Genomic DNA, 12,822 nt, shown 5'->3' on the forward strand with positions numbered 1-12,822 from the left:
ACACTGACCCTAGACCCCCCCATATTCACGGCACGTTATCAGCATCCTGTAGAAGAACCACAGTAGCAGATACTCATAAGCCCTGATGCCAATCAGATGACGAACCAAATTAGAGTATTAATTTCAGGATCATACCAATAACTCATTTTATTATATCATGTAATAAAACTACAAATTCCACTCAATAAATCTGTATTTAAAATGTAGACCTCAGTTTTGAGGATTCAAATTATTAAAACTGTTAAATATTGACTATAATTATATAGTCTTTGTACAGGTGAACAAAAACGACTTGGATGTTAAATTCTGTTTGTGGTCAGGACATTTAACAGCTTCCGAAGAAGGCAGCCCATGGAGCTTGGGTTCCTGTTTTTCAGAAGCAGCTCTCATGGCTCCGCCACACTGTCCTAACTCAACCCTGAAAGGCCAGCTGTGCCCAAAATAAGGTGCTTCATTTAGGTGACTAGGAAACTCCCAATATTTTTAGCCTAGGGGACACTGGGATCTAAGATAACAAACTATTAACTGTTATCCCAGAGCCAGTGGCCATATCCCCCAGCACACGGACTGGCCCAGAGTGAGGCCATCACAAATGGAAATGAATTGGAGGGACCTGAGTCTGAGTCGCTAGATCCAATCACCCCTGTGGCAATGGCCACCTCGGTTCTTGAGCCAATTTTTTTTGTTTGAATTATGCTTCTAATACTGTAACCAAGAGTCCTGTCTAATATATCCTTCTCCTAGATCACTTTCCACCTACATGAGCTGTTCCATAGCCAAAGACACATGTGCTTACTCACTGCAAGAGAAATTCGTCAATGAACTCATTGTGCGCCAGGGGCACTTGTTTCTCTAGGAGGGATCAGGCAGATACGAATTTAGAAAACAGTAGGAACCAAGGAGATGGGAACCCCATAGACAGGAAGAAGGGGCTGGGCCCAGCACGCTTCTCACCTGGAGAGTAAGTGCCCAGTGCCTTCTTGAGAAACCAGGTGAAAGGGGTTTATTTGTCCAGCCTGGTTGAGAGCAAGGATGGGACACTGGCCCAAGACACTTTATTAATGAACACGATAGAGGGTGTTTGGAAGGGAGGAGGAGGGAAATTCAGAGGTGAAGGGACCTCATTCCAGAAGTCATAGCTGTAAGAATAAGCACTGAGGGTGGGAAGTCAGGCTGCTCCCAGGCTCGGCAATGGAGGCCTGAGGGGTGGATGTGTTTTTTCAGCCCTTAGTGTTTTTATGCTAGGACTGATTTTAATATGTGGGTCACAGGATTTTATTGTACATCAGGATTGTTTGTGATTTTTATTTATGAACAGAAGCTAGATCCCAGGATCTCAGAGGCAAGGATGCTCAGGAACCTGCCTTGTCCATTATTTGGGGGGAGAGCTGGGGGCAGGATTTGATCCTGGGTGTTCTGGAGCTAGTGGTAAAGATTCCGTCTGCCAGTGCAGGAGAGAAACAAGAGATTCGATCCCTGGGTCAAGAAGATCCCCTGGAGGAGGAAATGGCAACCCACTCTGGTATTCTTGCCTGGAGAATCCCATGGACAGAGGACCCTGGTGGGCTGCAGACCATGGAGCTGCAGAGTCAGACACGACTGAGCGAGCACACAGGCCCAAGTTCTGCTGACCAGCCCACAGACCCTGAGTGCTGAAAGCTGAGACTTAAAATTCATTAGAGGGAGATTAATTTGTAAGGTATAGGGTGCCCTGTTATGGACTGAACGTGCCCCCCCTCCACCCCAAATTCGTATATTGAAGTCCACCCCCAACTGTGACTCTGTGGAGATGCGGCTTCTAGGCTAAGTTTAAATAAAGGTCACGAGGGCCGGGCCCTTGTAAGAAGAGACCCCAGAGAGCTTGTCCTTTCATCCTTTATCTGCGCATGCACTGAGGGAAGGCCACTCGAGGACACAGGGAGAGGTGGCTGGCTGCAAGCCAGGAAGAGAGCTCTCACCAGAAAATGAATTCGCTGGAACCTCAATCTTGGACATCTATCCTCCAGAACTGTGAGAAAATAAATTTCTGATGTTTGAGCCACTCAGTCTATGACATTTCATTATGGCAGCTGGAGTAGACCACAACACGTGCCTGAAATGACTTCAGTGATGAAAATGAACAGATAACCCAGCTGAAGATGAAAAACTATTATAATCTGTTCACCAAGCTACACTGTCACTGCTCCCAGGCTATTGCTACCGTCTTGTGTGCTTGTAAATGAGGTTCAACACAGCCATTTGACCTGCATATTACTGATGTGGTTACAAAAAAGAGCTCGAGAGACTTACCTGGCGGTCCAGTGGCTGAAGACCCCGTGCTCCCAGTGCAGGGTGCCTGGGTTCAATTCCTGGTCAGGGAACTAGATCCCCCGTGCCACAGCTAATTGTTCTCACGTTAAAACTAAGACCTGGCACAGACAAATAAATATATTTTTGGAAAACAAACAAACAAAACTCGAAGATCATTCGGACTTCAGGAACCTGCAGTCTGAAATTTGCTCTGCTCTAAATACCACAAAATGAGGGCCACGCACGCAGCAGAATTCAATACCAAAGTCAAAAAGTTTTCCTTGAAAATAGATTTAATCTTATTCAAATTAGAAATGTTCTGCATCTCTCTCCACCAAAACCACCTCCAAAGTTCTCCTCCTGATATATGAAAAGTTTTCTAGGGAAACTTTATGAAACTACTGAAAGAAATCTCCGTATTTCTTCAGTGTGGATCTGTCAAAAGGTACACAAGCAAAAACTTCAGTGTCTGAGCTGTTCATGAGGTGCCTGGGTCACTCACTGGAGGAAAGGGCGGGGTGCAGGGACTAGTCACCACGTTCGAACACGTTCCCCTCTGCCTTGTCAGCTAACACTGGTGGCGCACACAGAGGCGAAGCACTCTCAAGGGGAAGGTTTCACTGAGCAGAGGGTAACAGAGAGGAGCCAGAAACTGGGCAAGAGACGGACGTGTGTTCACCTGAACATTAGAGGCTAAGAGTGAAAAATCAACATTCAGTGATCAGTGACCTTAAAGGGCTCAACTCTCCCTTCTTGGCACAAGTGACAGTCCCACCATTCTAAGCTCCCAAATTCTACAACAAGATAAAAAGATTAACAAAAATAGAGCATGTAGAAACTGCTGATTCTGTGTGCACAGGATCCACACTGGAGCCTCAGGGTGCCCTGGGCAGGCAGCACCCCTGCGTGGAGGGGAGGGTCGGGGGAGGAGGCTGGGGCGGGGACGCTGCCAACCCAGGGCCTGCGGGCTGCGGACGCTGTGCTTCCTCCTGCCACCGGGCAGCTGGGACACCAGGGCCTACTTGGTCATCTTGCGGATCATGTAGTTGAGGATGCCCCCGTTATGGAAATAAGTGAGCTCCACGTCGGTGTCAAACCTCATGACAGCCTGGAAGGTCTTCCCGGTATCCAGCTGGGAGGATGGATAAGCAGAGAATTGCTGAGGGAGGAGACGAGCCAGCCCTCAGACTGCCCCTCCAAGTGCAGTCCATGCCCTGGCAGCACCCAGCACCCAGAGCAGGTGCCGGCCGGCTCCAGACCCGCTGAGCAGTAAGCTGTGTTTTACTTAACAAGATGCCCCAGGTACTGATCTACAAGGTAAAGCCCTGCAGAGCATCTGTGATGGAAGTGCGAGACATTGGAGAATTAGAAACAGCCTCTTGGGGCAGCAATTACTAGCGATTCGGAATATTTTCGAAGCCTTCACCAGGGACGGCCCAAGGAAGGAAGTGTTGGCAGCCAGCAGGCACTTCACTAAGGTTGTCCCCTAGGCGCTGGCCCAGAGGCTCGCCCTGGGACACGGCTCAGCAGCTCAGTCTGCCTGGGCGGCTAGATCACCCTGGGACCACGGTGGCGCACTTCATCCTCGGCTTACCCAGGGCTGATCTGTCGTTTTCACCTCAGTGCTAATCAAAGCCAGGGCGAGGTGAGGTGCAGGGATGGGGTGAGTGTGTCTGTTCACATTTTTATCATAAAAAGGTGTTTTAAACGCCCTGTCCCTGAGCTTTTCATCACTATTCTTCCAATGCAGGAGACATGAGTTCAATCCCTGGGTGGGGAACTAAGATCCTGCATGACCTGCAGTGTGACCAGATTAAAACAAACAAACAAAAAAAGACTGATGACAAACACGGGGCCCCTTTTAGCTGGACCTGGCCTGGAAAGGCACTGACTTACCTTGATCTGGACTTTCATTCGTGGTTTCAGGGTTTCTGGAATGCTAATAGTGTATCGTTCACGCCCAGTGAGTCCCAGGGTGTCTGCATTCTCCCCAGGGAGGTACTCGAGAGGGATCACCCCCATCCCGACCAAGTTACTTCGGTGAATGCGCTCGTAACTCTCTGCTAGGACAGCTCTGATTCCCTGAGAAACCAAGAGAGTAAGTAGTTCGGACACAGTTTTTCTTTAGATACACAGACACCTTACAAAAGGGTTCTTAAGTCAAAACTCTTCTCCTGCCTAAATTCTTCTTAAGTACCAATTAATCCTTTACATAAAATGTTGTCATTATAAATAGCACCGTAGCTGACCAACTGCCTCCACTGGATAAGCAGCATGTAGGCAATGAAATGAACTCTCTGCTTCTACCTCCACCAACCCTGGATGGAGACACTGGTACCGTGCCCCGCACCCTGGGAGTCAGTGGTCTGTCAGATATTTGAACCCACAAAGTCTAACCACACACTTAGTTTGTGATACAAACTCCCATTGTGTCTGGAAACCACACTACAAAGAAACACAAAGAAAATTCATTTCCCCCCTTGAATTTCGGTATTATTGTAGGCTGTATTAGCAGACACAGAAGATTTAATCAAAACACAACTTTCAGAACATACTACAGAGAAAGGAATTGATCACCTGCTGTGTGCCGCTTTTATACCTCCTGTTTCAAGGATCAAATTGCACTGAATATAATCTTGATATAAAGCTTCCTATAAAGTACATTTTATTGATAAGATATAAGTGACAATATACAGCAATGATCAGTAAACCAGGATACCTGATTAACTAAATACCCAAATCTCAAATATTAGTTAACTGTAATATAATATTAAGATACCCGTAAAAGCTCTCAACATCCTTTCAGATCCCCTGAATCAGGGTCACTCAGGAAGCTTGTTAAAAAATGTAGATTCTTGGGTACTTACTACCCCTGATTTACTGTATCAGAATCTCTTACAGGAAGCATGGGTGGGAGAAGATGGGATTCTTTTAAGTCTGGAGAACCATGGCTAGACAGAGGTGTTCTAAGACTCTGCTGATATTACAATCACCAGGGTAGGCTTTTAAAATCCAGACGTCCAGGCCTTTCACCTTACCAACCAAACCAGAATGTCTGGGAATGAGATCTGGGCATAGGTATTTTTTAAATCACAAAGTGTTTCCAAGTTTAAAAGTACAGATTTAAAAGAGCAGATTCTTTATGACAGGTATTTTGTATAGATTTATGTACATATGTACTGTGTATTCATTTGGGGGGAAGGGGCAATGGTTGTAAAGACAGGTTATTCATGCCCCAAGCTCTGTGAGGAGGGCTGTGTGGGGCTGCAGGTCACACTGCCCGGCCCTCTCTGCCTGCGGACAACGTGGCTGAGGCTGGCCAGCTACAGAAGGAAGTGTGCACGGCTGTCTGGGCAGACAGAACTCAGGGCAGTTCTGTAGAGAAGCTGACACTTGCAGAGTCAGGACCCTAAAAGAGGGCTGTTCCCTTGTTCTTTGTATACCCGCTGCTCTCCTGGTCCGGCTTCCTGGTCCGGCTTCGCCTCCACCCTACTCACCTGCGTGCTTGCCCTCTGCCCCTTAAGCCAGGACGGCCCCACCTGTTAGTTCATTAAAGGGAAACATTTACCCTCTGATGGCTGTTACTTGAGGGGCTATGAGGGACATGGCCCAGCTCTGGTTTCCCTGGTAACTGACAGCCAACCTGATGTCAATCCCTGCTCTAATAAATGGGAGGAGCTGCCTCCTGCTCCCAGGGGTAGAAGTGTGTCCTGCCTGCAGTCCTTTTCTAACTGAGCCCTTACGCAGACCATTCACTGGCAATGAAAAGCAGCTGTAAAAAGTGCATTCCCTGAGTTTATTCAAAGCTCAGGCTCCTGGGCTTCCCTTGTGGCTCAGCTGGTAAAGAATCCACCTGCAATGTGGGAGACCTGGGTTCGATCCCTGGGTTGGGAAGATCCCCTGGAGAAGGAAACGGCTACCCACTCCAGCATTCTGGCCTGGAGAAATGCCATGGACTGTATAGTTCATGGGGTTGCAAGAGTCAGACATGACTGAGAGACTTTCACTTTCAGGCTCCTGATGTTTTCCCTTCTGTGAACCTAACAGACAAGGCAGTAGCCGCAGCTTACTCCTCACACTGACCTGGGACAAGGGCCTTAGATAAGCTTCAGGTGCTAACCTGAGAGCATTATGAAAACCATGAAACTTTCCCCATTAAAAAAAAAAGACATACATCCCACACTTCTGGATGTAATTTCATAGACTTCAAGATCCTCCCCTCAACTGCTGTACAGACACACCCAAAGATCCATGGCTCTCAGGGTAGCAACATTCGATGGTGGGGAACCGGGTGACTCTACTTCACTCAGTGAGGGAAGCCCCGATCTACCAAGCAAGAGGTGAGAAAACAGTCCACGCCTCCCCGAGCTTGCTTTGCTCTCCCACAGCATCTTCTTGGAAAGTAAAGCCTCGCTCCCAGCTTCCCTTCTGGTTTAGGGGGGCAGCTGCCTGCAGGGCTGTCTCTGTGTCCTACTCACCAGGAGGAAAGGGCCCTTGGCGGCCCAGTCTCGGGAGCTGCCCGAGCCGTACTCTTTGCCCGCCAGGACGATGAGGGGGAGGCCCGCCTGCTGGTACCGCTCAGCGGCGTCGAACACGTCAAGCTGAGGAGGAGAGGAGGAAGGTTTTACTGACAGAGTAAAGGCACAGCGTGTAGACAGAGGCCAGTGAGTCCTGGGGGGCCATGCAGGAGTGTCTGCAGTCGGCCAAGCCAGTGTAAATTCAATGGCACACTCAACCAATCAGTTGCCTGGTCTACAAATTTCCAGTTAATGCCATCTATTAATACTTACCTCTGTCAAATTGAATTTTATACTCTTAAGTGAAATGCCTTATTGTCCTAATTTTAGAAAAACATTCAAATCCTAGGGCATCAGGGGGAAAAAGGAAATTAGATCAGTTTTTTTTTTTTTTTTAACTCTTCTATTGATTAAAATATTTTAAAGCAAAAGCAGATAATCCCACCTAAATCTGGGTTTTGATTCTGTACCAGAGACTTGGTGATGGTCAGTTGTGAAGGGTGGCCAAACACAAAAAAAGGTCACGTGTTCGGAAATTACAAAAATGCAGACTTTTATTCATCACCCTCCTACGTGGAGGTCAAGGAAACGATAGTAGAAACACTGATGAAGCACCAATCAATAAAGGACAAGAAAGGGATAAGGAATCTCTTAGTATGTATGAGAAACAGCTTTAACAGATTCGTTTGTTTCTTATAGGAACTCTGAACATTCTGCTGAGCTGAGGCTTCACAAAGACGGGTGATATCATTGATGGTGAGTAATGAAACATTTTTTTTTTGTCACTACTTAAGTCAGAAAATAAGACCCCTCCAAAGAGTCCAAAGAGGGAGTGTTTGATTTGAAAGGAGCTCTACAAAGGTATATAATCAAACTCTCAAGTAGGCTTTCACAAATTACTATTGTGGTAAAAGGATGGAGACTGTGGTTAATGTCACACGGCACTGCCTAAATCTAAGTAGGGTTCTGTCTGTCTTCAGCTGAACAGAACTCACAAATATAGAAACAGCTGGAAAAAAACACAAAAAACAGAGTAAAAGCCTGCTCTGTCTAACCAAAAAGCCTGGATGCTTTCGAAGACCAGGAAAGAAACAACCTACCTGATATTTTCAGAGGTATCTATTACTAGTTTGGATATTAAGAATGTGGGAGTGTGTGTCTTAAAGTGCTTTCAAAACCACCACAGAGCTGACAATCCCAAGGCAGAGCGGCTGGGTTGTGGAACCCAGCTGTGTGGACTCGGCAGGTTTGAATTCCGGGCTCCTGGCTTTTCTCTTGTGTGCGTCAAACTGAGAGTAGCAAGCAGCTTATAAAGCATCGGCTCCCTGCACTCTCCCTCTCTTCTAAAGAAAGCATAAAGTTAGTGGTTTCTTCTGATATCTCACCTCTGGATCCCTAAGTATATAATCGGTCAGTTCATTTCTCCTTTTTTTTATTATCCATTAAATTCCTACTTAGAGGATTTAGTTCTTTCAACTACCTCTCTTGTAGGGCCCTCCCCCTCCCAACCTCTCCTCTCCAGGGCCTTCTAATATCACTGTCTTTTTTTTTTTTTTTTGGCCATATGTTTTGATGACGTACATGCTATTTATAGCTGAGCCACATAATGGACTCAGATTTCCTTTTCTTGGCAATTGAAAAAAATTTTTTTCCTACTGGAAATAATAAATTTGTATGTGTGTGTGCACAGGTGTTCACCTGTTTCTGTGTCCCTACCAATTAACTAACGAATATACTACCTAAAGTATCGACATAAGTCTTTTCTGGAGACATTCACATCTGTCAGGCAATTTACTTTAAAAGTCTTTTTCACGCGGTGTCACTCCCTACGCCCTCATTCCTGTGTGGAGCGCTGACTCTCTGAGGCGTGTTCATGTGACAGAGGAGACTTCCTTCCCCAGCATCCTGGTGATTCCCTGCATTTCCTTTTCCTGGATCCTACATCTTCCCCTATATTTGGTTTATTCTCTCGTTTTGGTGGAACACAATTACCAAGTAGCTTTCTGAGACTGGGGCTGACAGATTATTTTTAAAGCTTCTGAATATCTGATTGTGTTGTCACTTTGCCCTCACTTGGCTGGTCGTATGAGGGATACAGACTTTAGAGTGCCAACAATTTTCCTCAGTCTAAGTCCCTGGGTTGCCCTGAGTGCGTCTGATCCCCAGAAGAGTGCACGTAAGCTTTTTTCCCCCTCTCCGAAGTTTCTAGATCTTCTCCTTACCTCTGCTGTTCTTAATTTCACAGTGATGTGACCTGGAGTGAGTATTAATCATGTGGCTGGGTGTGGTCAGTGGACCTTTTGATCTGGAATCTCAGATTTTGCACTTGAAGAATTTCTTGTGTTAACTCGTAACAATTTCCTCTCAGATTCTATCTGTTCTCTTTAGCATCTTTATTCAGTCAGATGCTGGTCCTCCTCGGTTCAGGCTTTGATTTTTCTTACATTTCCTAATTTCCCCTTTGTCTTTCTACCTTCTGGAAGATTTTCTCAACTAGTCAACTTTTCCTGTGAAATTTTTTAGGGACTTTTTTTTTTTTTTTAAAGAGCTCCTTCTTGTCTTCTGATTATACCAACAGAAAATCATCTCTTATCACTCTGACGAAATAATTGTTTTTCTTAGTTTTCTTCTACTGTGTGCATTATCTGTTTTTCTCTTTATTCCTCTGTTTCTTGTCTAGGTCTGTCTTTCAAGTTCAAGGCCTGGACTCCAATGTCTCTTCATCTCTGATGCTGTCTCCTTATTTAAGCTGAGGCACTAACCATCTGACTAGGAGTTCTGTGCACGGTAGGGCTGTCAATGAGGGATCCCACCATGACAGCTGGCATCCCGGAGGCCCTCAAAGTCTATTAACTGCAAGTCCCTCCTTGGTCTCCTGGGGACTTCACCACGCGTTTGTATCCTTTTCACTTACTCGTCTGTTGTCCCTGCTGGGCCCTGAACAAACACGTCCTGGGCACTCGCTCTGTGCGGGATGGGCTTCCCAGGTGGCGCACTGGTAAAGAACCCGCCTGCCAAGGCAGGAGGCACAAGAGATGTGGGTTTGACCCCTGGGTTGGGAAGGTGCCCTGGAGTAGGAAATGGTAACCCATTCCAGGATTCTTGCCTGGGAATTCCCATGGACAGAGCAGCCTGGCAGGCTATAGTCCATGGGGTTGCAGAGTTGACTAAGTGACTGAAGCATGCATGCCACCCAGAACCTTAAAAAGCAGATATTATTTTACTTTGCAAGTAAGAAAAGTGAAGCTCAGAGAGGTAGACAGATTGCTGAAGAAGGCTCCACTGCTGGTCTGAGGTGGAGCTGGGACTTGAACCCAGGCTTGTCTGACTCCAAGGGCAGGCTTTCCCACCTCTCCCCATGCCTGCCCTCTGTGAACAGACAATTCCAGCTCTAATAAACCAACTCCACGGGGTTCCTACTGGGACCCAAGCAGGCCTGCACAGTCCTCTGTATCCTTCCTTCCCTAAGGTATGATTGATTAAATGTTACTGAAGTCATAAAACAGCACTTCTTAGGAAATATCCTCCACCTTAACCTGGAATTTCCCCTTCAAGTATTCTGAACTGATGAAACCTCAATCGGAGGCTTTTTAAGCTCAACCCTTAAGAAACTAGATTTAGTTAAAGCATGAAGCAGAAATCTCTAAGTAGGAAAAGGCCTCTCAGTTTAAAGGGACTCTTCTTTAGGGATGAACTCTACATATATGGGACACTTGGCAAGAGGGGTTATGTAAAGCAGGAGGTAGGATGAGGTGTGGGAAAAAATAAGACCCAAGGGGAAGTGGCAGTGCAAGCACTGAAGCGCCCAGAGCCCGAGAAATGCTGGCTCTAGCGGGAGCACAGACATCATACTCACAATTTCACCAGAAGGCAGGTGGATAGTCTGCGGTGCCTGCTTGTTCAAGAATTTGTTTAATAAGCGGATGTTGGCAAATGTCCCCCGTGCCATGATGGCATCATTCCCTCGGCGGGAGCCGTAGGAGTTGAATTCTCGAGGAGTCAGGCTGATAACGAAAGCAGGAGAGAAGCTGGTTTAGGGAACTGAGAGATGAAACCTGGCTTACACCATGAAAGGGGGTAAAAATCACAAACCTAGGTGTTTCTGTAAGTCTACTAAGTCTTGTTCTCCAATGTGGAAACACTGTTTCAAACCATAGCTTCGACCGAGGGCACGATGAGAGGCAGCAGGTGCAATGGTGAACCTATAGCCTCCCAGCAGCAACCTACAGTCTTATAAGTCTGGGTAGAGCAAGCGGGAGGAACTTTAATAAGAGTATTTTATTTATTCAGTAAGGTAGCCTATAAAGCTTCATTAAAAGTAAAATGTTAAAAATGGGTGGGAAAAAAAAGGAAGCAAAGGGAATACTCCGGGTAGGTCAGTTTGGTGGAGCCAAGAGTGGGGGACACATAAAATACATTCTATAAATTAAACAGAAGTAAGTTCAAATTTGTCCAGGAACTCAATGCAATTAAAAAACACGTAACTGGCAACATGACTTAGTATTGTTTTAAGATCAAAAGCAGGGCAGGGACGAAGGAGCAGAACAAGAACGGCTGGTCCTAAAATCAAAGAAAAGTCTGGTCTGTGGGTCCGAACGAAAGGATGTTTTGAGATGTCAGGAACAACATCTTAACAATGAACAGTGACCAGTTCACTGGGCTGTTTCTTAAAATGCTAGAAGCCATGTGTGTTGATGATTTATTCATTAGCTCAATTCTGAAGACTGAGAATCTACGCATGGGCTTCAGGAGTAGGTAAGTGTGTCTATGAACCCCTGAAATTATGTCCAAATGTGGATATGTATTTTTCGGGAAAGGTATATTTCGTTTCATGCTATTCTCTAAAGACTATCAATAACCACCAATCAAAAAAGGTGTTGGTTACTTCTCTCTTCCTAGTTTTCTTCTTCCAGCCTCAACTCTGTTTCTCTAGTTTCTCTGTCCTTAGAAGCCTTTCCCATTCATTCATTCAACAACTTTTCACTGAGCACCAACTGCATGCCAGGAGCCGTCAGGTGCCTGGGATACAGCAAATCCCTGCTTTTGCAGGGCTTACATCCTAGAAGGTAGAGACAGAGACGTTTTTTTAAAAGAGCACCCTACACAAGTGTTACTAGATTGTGGTTAATACCTAAGAAAAAGTAGGCCAGGGCAAGAAACAGTACAGTGGGCATGACCTTATGGAGGAAGACTTGAACTTGGCGTGGGAGTTTGTTAAGAGGGTATCTTGGGGAAAAGCATCCAAGAGGAGAAAAAGGTGAGCTCACCCGAAGGCTCTCAGGCAGAGGGGTACTTGGCCTTGTCTGAACATTCAGGGAACAAGGTGGTGGGCAGCGTGTCCCGAGCAGTGTGGGTGAGGGGGAAGAGCAGGAATCACCGACCCACCTTGAACATCTGCCCTTTTCTATTTGCTGATGGACTTGCATCTCCCACTCAAGACAGAATCATCCCTTTAAAAGCTCATAATAGGGATGGTATGGGGAGGGAAGTGGGAAGGGGGTTCAGGATTGGAAACATGTGTACACATGTGGTGGTTTCATGTTGATGTATGGCAAAACCAATACAATATTGTAAAGTAGTGAGCCTCTAATTAAAATAAATACATTTGTTAAAAAAAAAGAAAACATACAGATGGCCAATACGTACATGAAAAGATGCTTAACATTGTTAAAAAATAAATAAATAAGTAAAAGCTCATAATATGAGGACTTCCCTTAGGCGGCCCAGGGGCTAAGACACCAGGCTTCCAGTGCAGTGCGCCCGGGTCCCATCCCTGCTGGGGCCCTAGATCCCACGTGCTGCAACTAAGACCCGGCCCAGCCAAACAATAAAACAAATAAATGTTAAAATCTCGTATGTATGACGTTTGCCAAAAAGTTTGTTTGGCTTTTTCCATACCATCTTAACAGTAGACAGCCCTGAGTGAACTTTTTGACCAACCCGCTATCTGTGTATGGGCAGTTGCCATGCATTTTAAAAAGTAGTTGCCCCAAGTTAAAGAAAAATCTCGACACAG

General features: G+C 45.9%; 1 protein-coding gene across 3 annotated transcripts in view; it reads right to left on the reverse strand.

Annotated features, from left to right (window-relative positions):
• Positions 1-2,564: 2,564 nt before the first annotated feature.
• Positions 2,565-12,822, reverse strand: part of ACO1 (aconitase 1) — a 63,039-nt gene continuing 52,781 nt past the window's right edge. For all 3 annotated transcript variants that reach the window (XM_027549066.1, XM_027549064.1, XM_027549065.1), the window contains exons 18-21: positions 10,663-10,810; positions 6,768-6,890; positions 4,186-4,371; positions 2,565-3,421 (exon numbers count right to left, since the gene is read on the reverse strand). In XM_027549066.1, the coding sequence (XP_027404867.1) occupies positions 3,308-3,421; positions 4,186-4,371; positions 6,768-6,890; positions 10,663-10,810 (571 nt within the window). In that variant the 3' untranslated portion in view covers positions 2,565-3,307. The remainder of the gene's footprint in view (positions 3,422-4,185; positions 4,372-6,767; positions 6,891-10,662; positions 10,811-12,822) is intronic.

The sequence above is a fragment of the Bos indicus x Bos taurus genome, chromosome 8, assembly GCF_003369695.1.
Source record: "Bos indicus x Bos taurus breed Angus x Brahman F1 hybrid chromosome 8, Bos_hybrid_MaternalHap_v2.0, whole genome shotgun sequence".
In the NCBI taxonomy this organism is placed as follows: Eukaryota; Metazoa; Chordata; class Mammalia; order Artiodactyla; family Bovidae; genus Bos; species Bos indicus x Bos taurus.